Here is a 21,649-nt window from a genome sequence, read left to right on the forward strand (position 1 = left end):
TAGATACAAGGTAATCAGGTTTGACACAGTCCATGATCATACATAGGGCTCACAGTCTAAATTCCCATTTTATGTATGAGGGAACTGAGGCACAGAGAAGCTGAGTGACTTACCCATGGTTGAGGTAAACTTAGTACCATATAGTCCCTTTTCATGGATCTCATTTAATCCTCCATTGAAGATTCACAGCTAAAGGATAAATGATCCCTTCCCCACATCGTGGATTTTTAAATTTCTCTGTTCTTTTCTAATTTCAGTTGGAACCTGTGCCCTATTTATTTGTGATCGTATGGGCCTTCTTGGTTGTTCTTCTGAGCTGCCTGTATTTTGAAAGATGACTGTAAAATTTAGAACTGTCAGTTGATATGCAGAGATGAAGCATAATAAAGACTTTAGTCATTCTTTGGACTATTTTGGACAGCGATATATACAGTGTTGATACGTTAAAATGGATGGTAAGAGTCACATGAATCATAAGGCTACCCAGGCACCCCCTCCCGCCCCCTTTGAAACTCACAATCAGGAAATTTCATGCACATTGCTTTGAATTACTGCCTTTGTTCAAAGGGTCCAAGAATCCTTTAGGATCAGAGGTCGATCTTGCTTTAGTGTCTCCTCTGGCAGTACCGCTTACTCATCCTTCCCCTCTCATGTTTTTGATAGGCTCCGGAGATGGCTGAAGATGGGAATGACGAGACTATGTTTATTTGTAAGTATGTCTCTCGTGGGTTAGGTTAAGATGCAACTTTCCTTCCCAGTGTGCAAAATGGGCTCTGTGTGCTTCCTAAAGATACTTAAAGTAATTTTTAAAAACAAGTCACATCTAAAAACCTAGGTGGTTGAGGTTTTTTTTGGTTTGTTTTTTAAAAAACAAGGAAATTTCACAAGCTCTAATATCCTCATTTACTGGATGAGAAACACTTTGGCTCTTGTCTGGATTAGAATGAATAACACAGCCTTCTCTCAGCTATCTACCCTGAGAGGCTGGGATACTAGATGTATTGACTTTTACAACCTATTTATGATTCAGGAAAGTGACAGTGGCTAGAAGTGAGGAAAACGTTTTTGTAAGATTTATGAGTGATGTGTTGATGGGGCTACATTTCCATGTGCTTTCATTCCTTGTGGAGGGTTTTTTCCTCTCCCAAAGAAGAAATTGCAAATGATTCTTGAATGTCTCCAATGAATCTGTTACTGGAGATTTAAAAAAGAAATCTTTTTATTATTATTATTTTTAATGGAATGCTGTACTTACATACACATTTTTGTGCATAGGCATAGGTGTAGGGAAACATCTTGAGGGTGGTTTATGGAAAACAATGTCCATTTAAATGATATACAGCATGGCCTAGTGGAAGGAGCCTGAGCTTGGGAGTCAGAGGTCATGGGTTTGAATCCCAACTCCGCCACTTGTCAGCTGTGTGACTTTGGGCAAGTCACTTCACTTCTCTGTGCCTCAGTTCCCCTATCTGTAAAATGGGGATTAAGACTGTGAACCCCCTGTGGGACAACCTGATCACGTTGTGACCTCCCCAGCGCTTAGAACAGTGCTTTGCACATAGTAAGCACTTAATAAATGCCATCATTATCATTATTAATAGAGAGCATCTGTGTTTATTCTGATTTGTTTATAGAGTGGTGGGATCCCTTAGTTTGGCTGGTGCCTTATGAGAGGTCTTTTCTTTTCCATTTTGTTTCAACATAGTGCTGTAATTTTCTGGAAATTTAGCTTAATAACTGCTAGTCCAAGAACTGTGCATTATGTGCCTTTGAAGCTTTGCTTATTGTCTCTGTGTGTCTTCTGCTTGAAGGGTGTGAAGATTGTGGTCAGTACCACGATTCAGAATGTCCTGAGCTGGGCCCCGTGGTTATGGTTAAAGATTCCTTCGTGTTGAGCAGGGCTCGGTAAGTGACTTTTACCAAGCTGCATCTGTCTGTTTCTCCTTCCCCCACTTCTCTCATTCCCTCCTTCCCTCCCTCTCTCTCTCTTGCTCTCTCCCCCGCCCCAGAAACAACTGACTGAATGATCACTGTCTGAAATATTAAAAAGTCAGAACTAGTTAAATCAGTCTTTATTGAGCAATTACTCTGTGCAGAGCACTGTACTAAGCCCCTGAGAGAGTATAATACAATAAAGTTAGTAGACACAATCCCTGCCCTTAAGGAGCTTACAGTCTAGCAGGAGAGGTGGCATTAAATTAATTCCAGCTTTAAAAAAAGAGTTAGAATGGAGGTGTGGCTCATGTTTTCTGGAAAATATCTTTCCTCCTCATTCCTGGAAGGGGTTATCTGTGTTAACATAATTTTGTGCCCCTCTGGGTCTGGTCCATGGGTCCCGGGATGAGTTTCTTCTACTATGAATGGGTTTCTCAGAAAAGAGGGAGGTCCCCGCCCACCTCCAAGGCAGGAAGTGACTTGACTTTAGGTATAACTGTATATTGAAATACTCGGTTCTTCCCTACTTTGGGTTTTCACTATGCGTTCTGGCTGGTGGGCGGTCAGGGAATTAAGAAGCATCCGTCCAACAACTTGAAACTGCCTGGCCTCTTCACGGCACATTATCCAAGAAATTGTTGGCAAACAGGCACAAAACGGTCTGGAAACTCCAGGTCTTAGCCATCCCTTCCTTGCCCAAGCATCTGTATGTGGCCAGCTCCCTCTCCCCAAAGAGAGCCTCCTGAGGTGAGGCTCCGGCAGAAGCACTGAGTTTTTAGCCCTTGCAGGGCTAAATTCTGTAAACCATTTGTTGATTCACATTGTCCAGTGGGCTCCAGGAGCATGCTCTATGACCTTGGATAAGTCACTTAACTTCTCTGTACATCAGGTGCCTCATATCTAAAAGTGGGGATTCGAGACCTGTTCTCCCTCCTCTGAGACTGTACACCTCATATGACTATCTTGTATGTACCCCGGCACTTAGGACAGTGCCTGACAAATAGTATGCACTTAACAAATGCCACAATTATTGTTATATTTTTATTGTCATCAAGTAGCCATGCATATAATGAATTGGATGCCCGCTCTCAACCAAGAGGTGCTGACTTCTTCAGTGTAATGGGGCAATGGTCGGGTGTCCTACTCTTTGAATCACAGCTTTGTTTCGATTCCCAGGTCATCCCTTCCTTCCAATTTAGAGATTAAACAGCTGGAAGATGGCACCGAAGGTGTATTTGCAGTCACTCAGCTGGTCAAACGAACCCAGTTTGGCCCTTTCGAATCCAAGAGAGTTGCCAAGTGGGAGAAGGAGGCTGCTTTCCCACTGAAGGTACGGTGTGGCAGTAGCCCCTGGGGCAATGAGATTTGGCTGAGTCTGTAGGCGACACCCGGGGCCAGGGGGGTGAAGTTTGTACCCTGTAATGAGACCAGGCATGTGGGCTGGAGAGCCGATTGGGAATGCCTCGTCGAGGAGGGGCTTCCATGGTTCTTCTCGGGAACGGGGGGAGGTAGTCTATACTCTCTTCCTCACAATCTATAGTCTCTCCCTCTTGCTGAAGGCAGCAGGCCCCAGCACCAGTGTTAATGGTGCCTGTCAGCGCTTGGGAATGAAATGCTGGCAATATCCGGCAGCAACTGCCCTTTGGGAGGTGAATGGAAGCTGCATTTTTTCCGGTGGTAAGCCTGGTTCAGGAGGAGAAGGTGGAGAGAAAATACCACCTTCTTCCCTCTCTTCCTGAGCATAGGTTCCAAGGCCAAGTCATTTTACCCAGTGGAGTTTGGTGGGGAAGACTAAGAACCCGTCGTTGGTGAGGCCCAGGGCCTCGAAATGTTCCTGGAACAATAGTAATAATAATAATAATGGTTGAATTTGTGAAGCATTTACCTGGTGCCAAGCATTGGGGGTAGATAAAATATAAGCAGAATCAGACACAGTCCCTGTCCTACATGGGGCTCTCAGTCAAAGGGGGAAAGAAACCGGGTATCTTATCCCCATTTTTACAGATGAGGAAACTGAGGCAAAGAGAAGTTAAATGACTTGCCCAAGGTCACGCAGCAGACAACTGGCGGAGCCGAGATTAGAACCCAGGTCTCGACTCTCAGGCCCGTGCTCTTTCCACTAGGTCGTGCTGCGTCTCAAAAGCCTGATGGTCGTACTCTGCGGTAGCAATATGTAAGCTAACATCCTTTACATTATCGAGACTCGTACCCACCCAGGTCAAAGAAACGATTCGTGCAAAGCAAGTGGAAAATGCTAGTGGTGTTGCTCATTTTGCAACCTGGGTGTCCATTTTAAACAAAGGAGAGGTGACTGGTAAATATTTTTTGCAGGTGTTCACGATGTGAAGAGCAGTTATTATTATTAATAATAATAACTGTGGTATTCGTTAAGCACTTACTATGTGCCAGGAGCACTGGGTATTCATTAAGCACTGGGGTAGATACAAGATAATCGGGCTGGACACAGTCCCTGTCCCATAGCGGGCTCACGGTCTTAATCCCCTTTTTACGGATGAGGGAACTGAAGCACAGAGAAGTGAACTGACTTCCTCAAAGTCTTTGTCCAAGTTACACACTGTCGGACAGCCAGTTAAGGGGGGAGAATCTGATTCTTGGCCCATGGGGCATATTTTGCAGTCCCTCCCCTGTGTGGGAACATTTGCTAGCTCCAGAGATACAGCCTGCCTTGAGATCTAGCTGTGGAGTATATATGTACAAGAGAGGTGTGGCTTATGCGATCCAGCATCACAGCCATTTTAAATAAGGCTAGCATTATTTTGCACCCAGCTAAATAATAATAGTAATAATTGCAGGTATTTGTTGAATGCTTACTATTTGCCAAGCACTGTACTAGACATTGAAGGAGATACAATATAATCAGGTCAAGCACAGTCCCTGTCCTACGTGGGGTTGACAGTCTAATTGGGAAGGAGATCAAGTATTAAATCCCCGTGGTACAGATGAGGAAACTGAGGCACAGAGAAGCTAAGTGACTTATTTGAGGTCACACAGCAGGCAAGTGACAGAGCCAGGATTAGAACCCAAGTCTTCTGATTCCCAAACCCATATTCTTCCCACTAGGCCAAGTTAATTCTCAAACAGACAATCCTTGCTGCTTTCCCTGGGTCAGACCAAATCCTGCTCCCACTGCTGCCAGGTGCTGGGGTAGTAGGTATGGGACTTGTTTCCTTGCCCAAGATTCCCTCTCTTCCTCTAGACTATAGAAGATTAAAGTAGACTAGACCAGGACTAGAGGATTCCCTCTCTTCCTCTAGCTCATTGTGGGCAGGGAACGTGTCTGCTAACTCTGTTGTATTATAATAATAATGGTATTTGTTAAGCGCTTACTATGTGCCAAGCACTGTTCTAAGCACTGGGGTAGATACAAGGTAATCAAGTTGTCCCAGATGGGGCTCACAGTCTTAATCCCCATTTTACAGATGAGGTAACTGAGGACAGTTAAGTGGTTTGCCCAAGGTTACACAGCAGACAAGTGGCAGAGCCGGGTTTAGAACCCACGTCCTCTGACTCCCAAGCCCGGGCTCTTTCCACTAAGCCACACTGCTTCTCAACTGTACTCTCCCAAGCACTTAGTACAGACCTCTGGACATAGTAAGCGCTCAATAAATACCACTGATTGAGTCCTCTCTTCCTCCTTTCCCCTCCTTTTCTTCCCATCTGACCTACCACATCCAGGGGCACTATTTTCCCAGGTTGGCACAAACCTGATCTTTCCTGCTCAGATTCACCAGAGCGGGGCATCTCAGTGTGGTGTTGATTTCATCATCATCAATCGTATTTATTGAGCGCTCACTATGTGCAGAGCACTGTACTAAGCACTTGGGAAGTACAAATTGGCAACATATAGAGACAGTCCCTACCCAACATTGGGCTCACAGTCTAAAAATTTCAGAGGCTCAAAGCTCCATTTTGTCCCTTGCCATAAGCCAGGGCAGCTGTGGCCCTTGCGCATGTTATGGGGATTCGTAATGCAGTGAATCACAGGCTGGAGAGCCATCTAGTAGTCTGTCAGTCAATCTGAAATCTCCGAAGTGGCTACACTTTCAATTTTCTCCATATGTATATTTATCACACCATACTAAACATTTGTTGTCTTGCAAAGCTAATTGAAAAATGACCATATTTTCTTCCAGGCCTCTGTGAAACACCACACAGTAGCTCCAACACATGAAGGTTTGGAGACTCTGAAAAGGAAACTAGTGGAAGAAAAATAGCTTTCCTCCATCTTTACTAAACACAGAACAAGCTAAACTGGATTTTCAGTAGGAAGAATTTTGGTTAGATTATTATTTCTATCTCCATCCCTGGAGATTGAGGGCAAGTGAGATGTGTACATTTTCTGGACTGGTCACAGGGGGATGAATTAGATAGCTTCTTCCTATCCCTTCCAACCTTGTACTTCTTTCTGTTTTAAGAAATGGACTTGAATGTCTAGCAAAGTGGGGAGAGGAAAGGACAGATACAAAGAGGAAGGGAGCGAGTGATATGGAGAAGGCACAAGACCAGAATTTCAGAAAGGGGGTCGACTGCTTGGCTCTCTTTGAGGACACACTTGGCCAATGGTGTCCACAGTGACTGTAGGCACAGCTTAACGAGCAGGTAGCCAGCCAGCTTTTAGCTGAGGCCCTTTCAAGCTTTGTCCGCCTATTCATTTTTATGTTTCCTCATAATTCATTTACTCGAGACTTTAATGGTCTTAAAAATAGACCTTATAAGTGACCTTAGACCTTAAGACCTTAAAAATGGTCTTAAAAATGGACCTTAAAAAAAAAGGTCCAGCGCTTAGAACAGTGCTTTGCACATAGTCAGCATTTAATAAATGCTATCATTGTTATTAAAAATACACAATCCAGGATACTGGATTCCTTTCTTCTCTGGGTCAGCTGGGAACCCCTCCCGCATCATGGGAGAGAACTGACTCTGAAATACTGGGTGCTCCAGCCCAACTTAATAACATTTATGGAGTGCTTACTTTGGGCAGGGCACTGCATTAAGCATTTGGGAGAGTACGGACAGCAGAGTTGGTAGGCATGTTTTTTGCCCACAACCCAGGTTCCTCTAGGCTAGTGTTCTCCAAACCATGATTTGATTATTGGTCATTTTCTTAGTCTTGGTTCCTGTCACTATGTCTATCTCTCCACTCTGTCCCTTTTCCTGGCTCTGTCAAGTCTTCCCTCCCAACAGCTCACTTCTGATGTGGAGATTTTTTTTCTTGAGTTCTCTGCACTTGGACCTGTGACCGCTGGGCTTTGGAATCCTCCCCCCCCCCCACCCCCCAGCCTCACAGCACTTATGTACAAATTGTATATTACAGATTATTTTTATGGTATTTTTAAGTGCTTACTATGTGTCAAACACTGTTCTAAGCTCTGGGGTAGATCCAAGTTAATTAGGCTGGACACAGTCCCGATCTTGCATGGGGCTCACAATCTAAGTAATAATAATAATGATAGCATGTATTAAGCGCTTACTATGTGCAAAGCACTGTTCTAAGCGCTGGGGAGGTTACAGGGTGATCAGGTTGTCCCACGGGGGGCTCACAGTCTTCATCTCCGTTTTACAGATGAGGTAACTGCGGCACAGAGAAGTGAAGTGACTTGCCCAAAGTCACACAGCTGGCAATTGGCGGAGCCGGGATTTGAACCCATGACCTCTGGCTCCAAAGCTCATGCTCTTTCCACTGAGCCATACTGCTTCTCTGTTTGGGAGAAGAGGAAGACTGAGGTACAGAGAAGTTAAGTGATTTGCCCAAGGTCACCCAGCAAGCATTTGACAGAGCCAGGATTAGAAGCCAGGTCCTCTGACTCCTAGATCTGTGCTCTTTCCACTAGGCCATGCTGCTTCCCAAATATTTTATGTATATCATGTTTACAGTTTAACCCCAGCTCCAGCAAATGCCTGCTGTGTTACCTTGGGAAAGCCACTTAACTTCTTTATGCCTCAGTTTGCTCATCTTTAAAATGGGGATTCAGTACCCATTCTCCCTTCTTCTTAGACTCTGAGCCCCATGTGAGATAGGGATTGGGCTTGATCCGACTGTACTCTGTCTAGTGCCAGCGGTTGGCACTTAGGAAGGGCTTAAGCCATATTGTGACTATTGCCACTATTGCTTTTTGTACCCATGGCGACCAGTCGGTGTCTTTGGCATTCTGTATGGCTGATGGGTGGTGGGTGTGGTTTAACCCACAGGTTTTCCAGAAAAATGGGCCTCCGGTTTGCTTGGACACCGCCAACGAGGACGACTGCAACTGGATGATGATGGTGAGGCCGGCGGCGGCATACGAGCACCAGAACCTGACGGCCTTTCAGCACAACAGTGACATTTACTTCACCACTTCCCGTGATATCCCTCCGGGCACCGAGCTGCGAGTGTGGTATGCGGCCTTCTATGCCAAGAAGATGGAGAAGCCAGTGCTGAAACAGGCCTCCGCCGTGGGCAGCGGTAGGTTGGGGAAGCAGTCTTCGATCTTTCTTTGGCCATATGACGTATGCCAGGTGTCTTGTTACTCAGGAGCAACCTGGTGGCTGGAAGAAGTGATGAGCTAATTTTTTTTTAAGTGCTTTTTTTTAAGCACTTACTATGTGCCAGGCACTTTACTAAGTGCTGGAGTTAGATACAAGCTAATCAGGTTGGACACAGTCCATAGCCCACATGGGGCTCACGGTCTTAATCCCCATTTTACAGACGGGGTAACTGAGGCACAAAGAAGTGACGTGACTTGCCCAGGGTCTCACAGCAGACAACAGAGAAGCAGCATGGCCTTGCAGATAGAGCAGAGGATTGGGAGTCAGAAGGATATGGGTTTTAAGCCTGGCTTCACCACCTGTCTGCTATGTGACTATGGGCAGGTTTACTTATCTTCTCTGGGCCTGTTTCCTCATCCGTAAAATGGGGATCAAAACTGTGCATCTCATATGGGACATGGACTGTGTCCAGCCTGGTTAGCTTGCATCTATCCCAGTGTTTAGCACAGTGCCTGGCACATAGTAAGCACTTAACAAATGCCATTTAAAAAACTGGTGATGCTTTGATTAGACTCCCGGGCCCCTTGCTCTTTCCAGGAAGCCAAGATAGCTTTGGGTGCAACGGTGGACGGAGCCAACCGTTCTGTGTGCAGTTTTGTGGGGAGGAGGCTGATGTGCTTTTTGGACCTATCTGCCCGACTTGTTTCAATTATTGACTTTAAAGTTAGAGTCTTTCCTCTTATATTTGAAGCCGGGTCAGTTTGGGGTATTGTCCAGCTGACATCTCCTCTGGTAAAATAGATCTCTAGACTGTAAGCTCCCTGTGGGCAGGGAACGTGTCTATCAAGTCTGTTATATTGTACTCTCCCAGGCCCTTGGTCTGGTGCCGAGCATGCAGTAAGTGCTCAGTAAATACCATTGATTGCTTAAAATGGGCCACCCATCAGTAGGCAAAACAAGACACCAGCCTCTGCCTCTCAGATTGCTAAAACTCCTCAAGCTTTTGCTTAAGTCCCACTGGTTTCCTTTTCATTATTAGCCCCCTGGCATACATGCAGAAGAGCAATCTTACAATTCCTATCTACTCCATTTGATGGACGCATAATTGCCATTGATGATATGCAGTACATCTTGGATTTCAATATGTTGTGTCTGGGTGTCTGGCAATCTGGGTTGGGTGAAGGCGCCCAATGCATTAAGGGGGGAAATGAAACGATGCCAGCCCAGGGCTATTGGCTAAGTCCTTTGAGTTAGATGCGGTCTCATTGCTGTGATGGCGTTTTGTTCTCCCACAAGTTGTTATTCCAGAAGCAGTGGTTATTGCTGCCAGGGAACACGGGCAGTAGATGGATGAGCAGGCCTGTATGTATTCGGGGCTTCCTCAGCAGGCCAAGAGTTTTTATCCCTCTCCGGAATGAAAACTCTTTCCCTCTCCTGCTGTCATCTGTGGACTGAATGGGAAACAAACTCAGTATTGATATGTCTGGTGCCCTGCTCACCTCTTATACCAAAGCCAATGACCTTCTGGCCCAAACACAGACAGGGGAGGACCCAGAGTTTAGGGAGTGGCAGCAGGGTTGCCCTGTTCTGTCCTTAAGCTACTCTCTATCCAAAGAACTGGATGGAAACTGGATCAATTCCTTGTTGACTGGTGATAGGAAGGTGGGGAGGGAGCAGTTCTACGGTTTTAGGGAGCAATTTTACAGTTCTGAAACCCTAGTCTTCCTAAAGCCAACTGGAAGCCCCAGATAAGCCCTGGCAACCAGCCCGCTGTCTCCAAATCTTTCATCTTCCCAGGACCTCCACAGTCATCCAATCAATCGGTCAGTCATATTTTCGAGTGCTTTGTGCAGAGCACTGTACTAAGCCCTTGGGAGAGTATAATACAACAGAATTAGCAGACTCGTTCCCTGCCCATAATGAGCCTAGAGGGAGAGGTAGACATTAGTATGAATAAAGTGACTGAACTCTGTTGTGGGACTGTGCAACAGTCAAGAAGCCACTCACCTACTTCTCTTTCCTGTTTGCTACCACACTGGTCTGACCAGTGTAATGACCTTGTGGTTCTTTGTTCCACTTTTCAAGGTTTAGGCCAAAGAAAAGGAGCTTGAGCTTGTGCTTGATTTGTTGTTCATTTTACCAGAGAACATTTCACTGTTCAGTCTGGGGGCCAGGTTTGGAATAATTAACAAAGTCTGGATAAATTTAACCTTGGTTTCTTGGTGAGGTGCCAGCCCCGCCAGCAGAGTCTGTGACTTTGTAGAAGCAGTGCTGAAATCACTGTTCAGAAACACACCAAGGTTGAATTAGTTCTCGACAGACAGCCAGTCAATCCATCAGTGGTATTTATTGAGTGTCCCTGTGTGCAGAGCACTGTACTAAGCGCTTAGGAGAGTACAGTGCAAGAGACTGTTAGGCACATTCCCTGCCCACAGGAGCTTACAGTCTAAAGGACTGACCACTTAAGTATTTTCTAGGTGTTTTTTCCCTTCCTTTCTGGACATATGAGTAAATTACTTCTTGGAAATGGTGTGGAAGGTTCAGCTGCCAATTTGCGTCCCGGGTTTACTCATTTAGTTCCTCATTTATCTCATATTTTAGAATGTGTGTATAAGTTGTTATTTGTATAATTTATGCATTTGTTATATCATAAATTATTTATATTCTTATCTATCCCTTTAGACTATAAGACTGTGGTGGGCAAAGAACATGTCTGCCAATTCAGTTGTATTCTCCTAAGCGCTTAGTACGGTGCTCTGCACATCGTAAGCACTCAATAAGTACCATTGATGATGATGAAATTATGTAGTTATGCTAGCAATATCTTATGTGTATTGGCCACCTCTAGTTGGAAGTTTTAGGAGAAATATTTTAATTTGGAGGGTACTCACTTGCGTAACTGTTTGGAACTAAATAGTAATAGAAGACAAGGAAATATTAGCAGTTCCTTTTTTTTTCTCTTTTTTTGTAGGAAGCAGCATGGCCTAGTGGGTAGAGCTGTGTCCTAGGAGTCAGAAGGATCTGGGTTCTAATCCCAGCTCTACCACTTGTCTGCTTTGTGACCTTGGGCAAATTACTTTGCTTCTCTGTGCCTCAGTTACCTCATCTGTAAAATGGGGATTAAGACCGTGATGTGGGATATGGCTTTGGCCGACTGGATTAGCTTGAATCTACTCCAACACTTAGTACAGTGCCTGGTACATAGTAAGCACTTAGCAAAATGCCATACTACTAATTACTAGCCTGCCAAGCAAAATGCATTCAGTGCAGTTAGAGCATTGCATCCTCATCAGCCTCGCCATTTATTGGGATAGCTGGTTAGGATGCTGTCTGTTCCAGCAGAATGCAGTCCAGCAAACCAAGGCCTGGTGAAAAGGTGGTGCAGGACAGCTTTAGTGGGAATTGGCGCTCTCAGGGAGATCGAGGGTCAGAACTGGCTTCGGGACATCTATGGTGATCCAGCTGAGCAGTCTGGGGGAACATTCAATCAATCAATCAATCAATCATATTTATTGAGCGCTTACTGTGTGCAGAGCACTGTACTAAGCGCTTGGGAAGTACAAGTTGGCAACATATAGAGACAGTCCCTACCCAACAGTGGGCTCACAGTCTAAAAGGGGGAGACAGAGAACAAAACCAAACATACTAACAAAATAAAATAAATAGAATAGATATGTACAAGTAAAATAAATAAATAGAGTAATAAATATGTACAAACATATATACATATATACAGGTGCTGTGGGGAAGGGAAGGAGGTAAGATGGGGGGGACGGAGAGGGGGACGAAGGTGAGAGGAAGGAAGGGGCTCAGTCTGGGAAGGCCTGTGAGATGAAAAAAATTGAAGGAAAAATGTACTCGCTGGCTCTAGCTGCCCAAGTGCCTCCAATGGTTGCCCGTCCATCTCTGTATCAAGCAGAATTCCTCACCGTGTGATTCAAAGGTCTCTCCCCCTTATCCTTGCTCTCTCCTATTGCAATCCAGCCTACCCACTTTGCTCCTCCAATACCAGCCTATTTACTGTACCTCACCTTTGCCATTGACCCCAGGCTCACATCCAGCACTTAGAACGGTGCTTTGCATATAGTAAGCACTTAATAAATGCCATCATTATTATTATCCTCCCTTCTGCCTGAAACTCACTCCGACTCATATCCGACAGACCCAGCACTCTCCCCAACTTCAAAGCCCTACTGAAATCATAGTTGTTCCAGGAAACTTCCCAGGACTAAGCTTTCATTCCCCAACCTATCTTTCTTCCCTACTGCCTCTCCCGTGCATTTAGCCCCACCCGCCTCCATCCCACCCCCACAGCGTTTATGTACATATCCGTATACTCGATTGCTTCCCTTATCTGTAATTTATTTTACTATCTGACTGTAAGCTCCTTGAGAAGAGGGATCATACTTCACAATACTATTGAATTAATCTCTCCCGAGGGCTTTGTACGGATTCTGCACAAACCAAGTGCTAATAAATACCATTGATTTCAGGCCCTAGAAGATGTTTTGGTTGGGGGACGTAATCCTTAAAATGTGTTTTCGGTATCAGTTGTAAAATGGAACTTGATTATCCTGCCCTAGGCTAAATGACATCTTTCATTTGGGGATTCAGTTCTGTGGCTTAACACCAGTTTTTGGAAGCCAGGTTCTAATTGGATGTGTATGGTCTTAAACGAGGCTCTAGTCTTTTTATGCTTCTCTAGCACTTTTCAAATGGAAAGCAGAAAGATGGGACCAGGGCAATGAATGCATACAGCTGCCCTCTAGGTACTGCAACCTAAGAAAACAATTCTGACAAAAAAAATTTTCTTTAATGGTATTGTTGAGACTCCCAGAAAATACATGTGAATTCATTGTAGAATCAATCTAGGCCTCACCAAGTAATATGTATCTTTCCCCCGACACAACTCCAGCATGCCCCAGATGGTGAATATGATTGAAGAATCCAGTTAATGTCACCCAGCCTGGGGTCTGTTTCTGACAAAGGATGCTTGGAGGAGCAGCGTGATGGTGTCATCCTCATGGTTAGGGAACATGCCTTCTAACATTTCTAAATTTACCCGCTAAATAACCTATTATGGACTCATCAGACATGGACATAGCATGCAAACAGTAGCATACAAAATAATAGCCACCAGTTCTATCCAATCAGCAAGTATCAACAGAGTTTAGAAGTTTTTATATTATCTGGAGCTGTCCTGAGCCTATTGATAATCAATAAATTGTATTTATTGAGCGCTGACTGTGTAGAGCACTGTACTAAGTGCTTGAGTAAGTACAGTATGACAGAGTAGGTAGACACATTTCCTGCCCACAATGAACTTACAGTCTAGAGGGGGAGATAGTCCTGCCAGAAGATGTTTTTGCTTTTGTTGGGTTTTTTTTTCACTATGCATTTTTACCAGAGTACCAGTAGAATTAGGGAACGTTCTTCTACAGCCTGAGCCTGTCTAGATAGAGCCAAAAGCACGGTCGGAAGAAAAGGTCATGTGCTTGTACATGAAGCCAGACATGGTGAGCACTGCAATGGGAATTTTTCTTAACCCAGGGTTCTGCAAGAGCACCCGTCTACACATTAGAGGAGAACTAGGTGTATGTTGTATTGTGAGAATTATTGTTGTTTTTATTAAGCATTTCCTATGTGCCAGAGCATTGCACTGAACACTGGGTACAGACAATCAGATCGGACCCAGTTCCTGCACACTATGTGACACTCACAATCTTAGAGGAGGGACGAGCCAGTATCATCATCATCATCATCGTCAATCGTATTTATTGAGTGCTTACTGTGTGCAGAGCACTGTACTAAGCGCTTGGGAAGTACAAGTTGGCAACATATAGAGACAATCCCTACCCAACAGTGGGCTCACAGTCTAAAAGGGGGAGACAGAGAACAAAACCAAACATACTAACAAAATAAAATAAATAGAATAGATATGTACAAGTAAAATAAATAAATAGAGTAACAAATATGTACAAACATATATACATATATACAGGTGCTGTGGGGAAGGGAAGGAGGTAAGATGGGGGGGATGGAGAGGGGAACGAGGGGGAGAGGAAGGAAGGGGCTCAGTCTGGGAAGGCCTCCTGGAGTAGGTGAGCTCTCAGTAGGGCCTTGAAGGGAGGAAGTATCTTATCTCCATTTTACAGGTGAGGTCAGAGAGGCTCAGAGAGGTTAAGTGACTTGCCCAAAGTCACAGAGCAGGCAGATAGAGGAGCCAGGATTGGAATCTGGGCCTCTTGGTTCCCAGTCCTGTGCTCTTGCCACTAGACTGTTTTGCTTCTCTCAAGGTAAACCAAGGCAAGGACCCTAAAAGTCAGGGTCAGGCCAAAGCTGGTGATGGGTCATTTCTAACTTCTTTAGAAAGATTGAAAACCTTTTGCTTTTCTTCAGATGCCTGTCTGGCGGGGATGGAGTGTGACAAGGAAGGAAACAAAATCACATCTAAGCCACCACATGCAGCCTCCTCCAATAAGAAGAGCAAAAAGTGCATTGTGCCCACTGCTGAATATGAAGGTGAGTCAGTGCTGGGCTCTCTGATGCGCTTGGGAAAGTCCATCAAAAGGGAAACATCCATTCCCTACCTGCAAGGAGCTTTGCTTGCCTTGGGATTTGTGGTTTGTCTGAGACATTGCCCAGTGTAACTCCTGCGTAGAGGAGAGACAGGGACTTTTATTCATCGATTCCCAGAATTTTGCCAGGTTTAAAGCCCTGTATCCTTCACTTGTGTTAGCTTGTGATCTGCTCTGCATGGGGTTTTGTGTTGTGAAGGTGTTTGCTTGCTCTTCTCACCTTGCTTCTTCCTATGTCTTCCCAATTAGCAAGCACTCCCGAAAACACTGTGCCTACTGAAGCAGAGCCCAGCCAGTGGACATGTAAAGTGTGTTCAGCCACATTTCAAGAACCTCAACTACTGACAGGTAAAAAAAAAAAAGAGGAATGGCTCTAAAGGAGATTTTAAACTGTGCATGGGGAAGCTCTGCTTTGTGCAATCCATCAATCATATTTATTGAGTGCTTACTGTGTGCAGAGCACTGTACTAAGCGCTGTACTAAGCGCTTGTGCAGTCTGTCACTACTCCAATCCATCAGTTCCTCTCCCTCTTTTCCCAATGCCTCTACCTCTTGTCTTGGTAGTGATCTTTTGTGAACAGATCGTTTTTGCTGTGTTTTTTTTTAAGTTCAGTAAGGAATGCGGTTTTTAAAAGTTGCTACATTTAAGCCTGGCCTTATAGATTTTTGACCAGTGTACAATATGTAATGCCAAAATTGAGCTTTGGCTAGAGTTTCAGGCAGTGATTAAGTGAATGTATTTAAGGGGCTCTGTTTGACTTGGGATCATTAGTAATAAGATGCTCGAGTTTTTCATCTTCAGATCACTGATTAGACTCTTCCTGGGAGCTGAGAGGGATTTTTCTTTCAGACAAGTTTTAGTGGAAGAAATAATAAGGTCGAGTTTTTGGACATAGATTGTTTTGAGATGCCCTAGCAGATTTCCTGATATGTGATTGCTAATCAGGGATAATTCGGAGGGGATTTGGAGTCACTCTTGTGTGTTTCTTGTTGTTTATCTTTGTAGATGTGTTCTTTTATGTTGCTGGAAGCATTTTCACCTATCACTTCAGTATAAATAACAAAGCAGCTGCTAGAATTTTTTTAAGGCTGCAAGTTTTCTGCAGGAAAGGATAAGGCTCAGTAATTTTACTGCACTGAGATGGAACTATTTCCATGTTGTTTAGGGATGCAGTGGTGATTATTCTAAGGAGCTCCAAAAAATGCAGCCGTATTAGGACAGTTGTTCAAAAGGTGATTCTCTTGATGCAAAATCAAGGAGACTTTTAAGAGCTAAGGAGTCAGAAAGACCTGATTCTTGGATCAGCCCCAGTTGCACATTTTCAACCCTTTTCAGTCCCACTCAGAAACCCTCAGGTTTCATGGGAGACCTGGGTTTGAGGCTAGGAAAGGTGGCCGAAAAAGCTGAGGGAACAAAATGGGGGCACTAACCCCCAGTGCCCCAGAGGATTGGCATCTATGGTTGAATAACTAGCAAACAGGAGTTTTATTGCCTTTTCTGATAAAGGTATTGGTTAGCCGGTTCCTTAAGTAACTCACACTGTACCATCTTCGGCCTCCTGAAAAATGCACTGTTGGTGTATTTCCTGAACTCTGCACCATATTGTCCTCATTCTCTCTTGAAGTATAATTCCCTCTTTTTCCAGGGATTGACTCTTTTAATCTAATAGGCCCAAGATGAGAGTTCTCTGGGTAGGCCTCTGTTCTATAACCTTTTTCCTTTTTACTTAGAGGTGGTTTACAGAAGTTGCACCCACAGACTTGTTTAATATGAAGTGGAATGTGCTGGGATATCAATCAATCAATAGTATATATTGGGTGCCTACTGTGTGCAAAGCACTGTATTAAGTACAGAGCACTGTACTAAGTGCTTGAAAGACTACAACAGAGTCGGTGGACACATTCCCTGACCACAAGGAGTTAACAGTCTACAGTCTTACATTTCTTTGCTGTGAGCCTCACATGGGACAGGTACTGTGTCCAACCGAATTTGTGTGTATCCACCCTAGCACTTAGTACACTGTCTGGCACATAGTAAGTGCTTAACAAACACCACAATTATTATGATGATGGAACTGCAGTAGTGGGGTTTGAGAGGTGAACGTATCTTCATTCCCTCTTTTCTGCAGTGACGTTTTCTGTTCTGAAATGGAAGTTGCCTAATCCCAGTGCACAGGACATTCGAGAGCAGCAAAACAAAGAAACGTGGAGCTAGGTCCCATAAGCCTCAAATCTTCCCCACTCATTTCATGACTCTTCTTCCTCTACAGAGCACCTGTTGAGCCACCTGGAGCAAGCCAAAGGCACCCCCACAAACAACCAGAATGATGTGAGTCCCGAGAAGGAGCCAGAACTGCCTCCTGAAGATACACCTGTTGTCCCCGAAGGCATCAGTACCAACAGAGAACCAAAGAAAAAGCCTCGTAGGGGCAGAAAGCCCAAAGCGTCCAAACCAGAACCTCCCCTCATCATCATTGATGACAAAGAGCCAACAGGTGAGGTGGGAAACCTACCAAGCCCCACTTTCTGGACGGGAGATTGCTTTTAAATTAACAGTTCCTGAGCATCTGTCTATCTACAAAGTACCCAAATCAGGGCAGAAAGCTTGCATCCTCCCGCACAGGAATTTGCAGACACTTGTAGATTGGCAGCCCGCAAAAATGAGGCTTCACAAACAGTCACCCCCACATCTGCACACTGGTGCTTCTCTCATGCCAGGCAGAGCCCATGAAGCTCACATTCGAAGCGTCAATATTTAGATTAAATTCTATTTATTATTTTTTAACTGATTTATTACTTTGACTTTACTGGGGCAGAAAGAGGTTTTAAGTGTCCTGCTCAAGATCATCTAATGGATAGTGGCTGACTTGTGATGAGGACTAGGATTCCAGGTGTGATTCTGACAGCTAGCCAGTATTCCCTGCTGACCTCTCTTCCAGCCATGCTCCAAATTTGGGACATATTTTTTATTTTGGCTTCCTGAATGATTGGAAGACTGTCCAGATCCAGGTCCAAATCCATTATTTTAATGCTTATTTATTTTCCTCTCTTCACACCTAACCTAACCCAAGCATTAAACAGTGTTTTGGTAATATGGTCTCAGCAGATCGAGTAGCAGAAATTATCACGGCGATCCCACCTGATGAAGCCCTGACCTCAACTACAGAGGAGCGTATTATGGAGCTGGTTTTGGGAAAACTGCCCAGCACCACCAACAGCATAAGTTCTGTTCCACCGTAAGTCGCAGATTAACCGTTTTATTCCCTGATTACTACCTGGAGGAGGCCACTAAGTAGCCTCTTGAGTCCGGGAAGACTAACTTCCTCCAGGAGGCCTTCCCAGACTGAGCCCCCTCCTTCCTCTCCCCCCATCCCCTGCCTTACCTCCTTCCCCTCCCCACAGCACCTGTATATGTTTGTACATATTTATTACTCTATTTTATTTGTACATATTTATTCTATTTATTTTATTTTGTTAATATGTTTTGTTGTCTGTCTCCCCCTTCTAGACTGTGAGCCCGCTGTTGAGTAGGGACCGTCTCTATATGTTGCCAACTTGTACTTCCCAAACGCTTAGTACAGTGCTCTGCGCACAGTAAGCGCTCAATAAATACGATTGAATGAATGAATGAATGTAGGCTGAGGGGAAGTTCCTGGAGGCCTTCCACCATGTTTGGAACATGGTGGGTGGGGTGGTAAATATCAAAAGGCTAACATTGGCTTCCCCATTCATTGTGGGTCAAACGGTGTTCCATGGGAAAATCGCCAAGTTACAACTTTTCATTATACCAAAATAGTCCTGCAGAAAGTAGCACCCCACCACCCCTCCTGGGGTTCACTACCAGAGAATAATACACAGATCTCTGAGTATCACATTGTCGGGGACCTCTGAGAGGAGGGAATTAGTGGCCATCATTTGTTCCAGGTGTCCTCTTGCCTTCAACTCCTGCTCGCCTTTCGACCCAGTACTTGAGAGGGAGGGGAGTGGAATCATCTATGTGGACCCCCACTGCCATTTTAGCCCTCTTTCTGCCCCTGGCCCCCCCCCTATTTAAGCTCAGCTCTGATTCCTACTTCTGTAAGAAGAGCTGCCATGATGGCTGTTTTGCTGCTGCCTGCCTGGCTGGTTGGTTAAGAGTTTTGGGGAGGGGGTGTTCTAAGGCTGCTCAAACCCGGAATTGATTTCCAATTTTTGCCCGTTTACCAAATCATTTAACCTTTCAACTCTAGCTTCCTAACCCCAGTGTGAGTTTGGGTTTTTTCGCTCTCCAGAAGGTTCACTCATCACCAGAGCTCCATGTCCCTGAAGAGGAGTTTAATTCTTTCGAGCAGACATGGAATGCGGCGGAAACTGATCAAGCAATTTGGCGAACACAAACGGGTCTATCAGTGCAACATCTGCAGTAAAAACTTTCAGAACAGCAGCAACCTCAGCAGGCACATCCGCTCTCATGGTGAGTTGTTTAACATTTGATATCACCAAGTTATTCATCTTCCCCTCAGGCAGCATTTGAGAGAGGACTGGAAGAGTTATCAAGGAGTGGCTGTTTTCATTTTTTCTCTTTCCCTCTGGCTAGTAAGCTGGGGTGCGCATGGGGACATTTTGAAGAATTCTGCTTCCTTTTTCTAATCGAAGGGCAGGCACACTGGCTTGTTTGGAGCTACCTTTGTGTGTTTGGTGGTGTGAGGTAAAAGCCCCGATATTTAACCTCAATTGCTGCTGCCTTTTTGTGAAATTCTCAATTGATCTTTCAGGTGACAAGCTGTTTAAGTGTGAGGAGTGTTCAAAATTATTCAGCCGCAAAGAGAGTTTAAAGCAACACGTTTCGTACAAGCACAGCAGAAATGAGGTGGGTGGAAACAGCCAGATGGTCCTTTTTCTATCATGCTCCCAGTTCTCCTTTAAAGCGAGGATCACATTCTTGCAGAACTCTGCATCCGAGAAAAACTCACGCTTCAGTGCTCACCTGTTCTGATGCTGCACCTTTACTCACAAGCCGTTTCTTCCGTTGACATGGGCTGCCATATCCCAAGAGCCTGGGGTTTTCTTAGAACAACATTCGCTAATTCCCTAAGGACATTTCAGCCAAAGGGTGTTGTGAAAGCACAAGGTCTGGCAGAACTGAGTATATGCCAATGAAACAGGCAATTTGTGCAATTTTTATTGATGATGATGATGATAATAATAATGGCTTTTATGAAGCCTGTACAGTGTGCTAAATACTAGGATAGGTTCAAGGAATCATCAGATGAGACACAGCCCCTGTCCCACCTGGGGCTCACAGTCTAAGGAGGAGGGAGAACAGATATTTTATCGCCGTTCTAAAGATGAGGGAACTGAGGCACAGAAAGGTTAAGTGACATGCCTAAGATCACTCATCAGGCAAGTGGCAGAGCCATGACTAATCCGTTTTCCTGACTCCCATTTCAGTGCTCTTTCCATTAGGACACGCTGTGTACCTGTGGAAGAAATGGAAGTTGCATTTGAGGACTAGGAGAAGGCTACTGGGGCATTTGATATAAATTGTGCCGGGGGAAGGTATTGGAGGATAAAAGAGTTGACAGTGGGTAGAGTCTGGGGAGTACAGTATTATCACTTATTATTATTATTATATTATTACTACTACTACCATTTTAAAGCTGCTTGTACTTTTGACTGTAATTTGATGCCAGGTTGTTTTGATGGCAAAAATTACAAAGCCTTTCTCATCAAATCAGTTGCTCCTTCGAAAGAAAGTAGCCGAAAAAAAATATGTAAAATACAGAATGCTTGAAAAATTTTTTTAAAAACCCTTAAAACACCCACACATCCTAGAATCAAAATTAGCTACAAAAATGGATTGACTGAAAGAAACTGATGTAACAAAAAAAATTTTCAGAAACCTGGTCAGGCCCTCATTCTTTTCCTTCATTTTTTGTTTCTAACTCTGTTTCCTCTTCTTCCTAATTATATTTCCTCTTTGCATCAACCAGGTGGACAATGAATATCGCTATAGATGTGCAACTTGTGAAAAAGCCTTTCGGATAGAAAGTGCTCTGGAGTTCCATAACTGCAGAACAGGTGATGAGAACCCACTCCTTATGCTCATTCTATTGCCCTAATGTAATTTAACCCATGTTTGCTCTTCGACAATATGTATATATTTTCCATCTGTTCCTGTTTGTTTTGTATAGAGACATGACTCGGAAAAGAGACTGTAGAGTCGTTGTCAGCTGTGCTTTCCAGTTATTATTCGGACGTGTAGTGGTGCCAAAAACAAGGCACTTGATGTTTGCCTCCTTCAAGAACTTCTATACTCAGGCCACCCTCAGCCGCACAGCACTATGTACATATACTCAATTTATTTTAATGTCTGACTCCCCTCTGGACTGTAAGCTCCTTGTCGGCAGGGAACGTGTCAGCCAACTCTGTTATATTGTACACTCCCAAGCCCTGAATATAGTGCTCAGCACATAGTAAGCACTCGGTAAATATGATTGATTTGATTGGCTCTACACAGTAGACATACAATAAATACTGTTGATATCAGTCGATCAGTAATACTATTGCAAAGTACTGAACTAAACCCTCACGAGGCTAGAGTTAGTAAGTGTGCTAGATATTCACCCCGTCCTAACAAGCTTACTACCTAGTGGGGAGGACAGACATTA

At 44.4% G+C, this 21,649-nt stretch overlaps 1 protein-coding gene across 1 annotated transcript in view; it reads left to right on the forward strand.

Moving 5' to 3' along the window:
* The first annotated feature begins 667 nt into the window (after nt 1-667).
* Nucleotides 668-21,649, forward strand: part of PRDM15 (PR/SET domain 15) — a 48,296-nt gene continuing 27,314 nt past the window's right edge. The window contains exons 1-11 of the mRNA XM_038760603.1: nt 668-709; nt 1,812-1,905; nt 3,112-3,265; nt 8,146-8,398; nt 14,821-14,943; nt 15,249-15,347; nt 17,270-17,494; nt 18,106-18,235; nt 19,271-19,452; nt 19,754-19,848; nt 20,972-21,059. Coding sequence (XP_038616531.1) covers nt 673-709; nt 1,812-1,905; nt 3,112-3,265; nt 8,146-8,398; nt 14,821-14,943; nt 15,249-15,347; nt 17,270-17,494; nt 18,106-18,235; nt 19,271-19,452; nt 19,754-19,848; nt 20,972-21,059 — 1,480 coding nt within the window. The 5' untranslated portion in view covers nt 668-672. The remainder of the gene's footprint in view (nt 710-1,811; nt 1,906-3,111; nt 3,266-8,145; nt 8,399-14,820; nt 14,944-15,248; nt 15,348-17,269; nt 17,495-18,105; nt 18,236-19,270; nt 19,453-19,753; nt 19,849-20,971; nt 21,060-21,649) is intronic.

Source organism: Tachyglossus aculeatus, chromosome 18, assembly GCF_015852505.1.
Source record: "Tachyglossus aculeatus isolate mTacAcu1 chromosome 18, mTacAcu1.pri, whole genome shotgun sequence".
NCBI classification, from domain to species: Eukaryota; Metazoa; Chordata; class Mammalia; order Monotremata; family Tachyglossidae; genus Tachyglossus; species Tachyglossus aculeatus.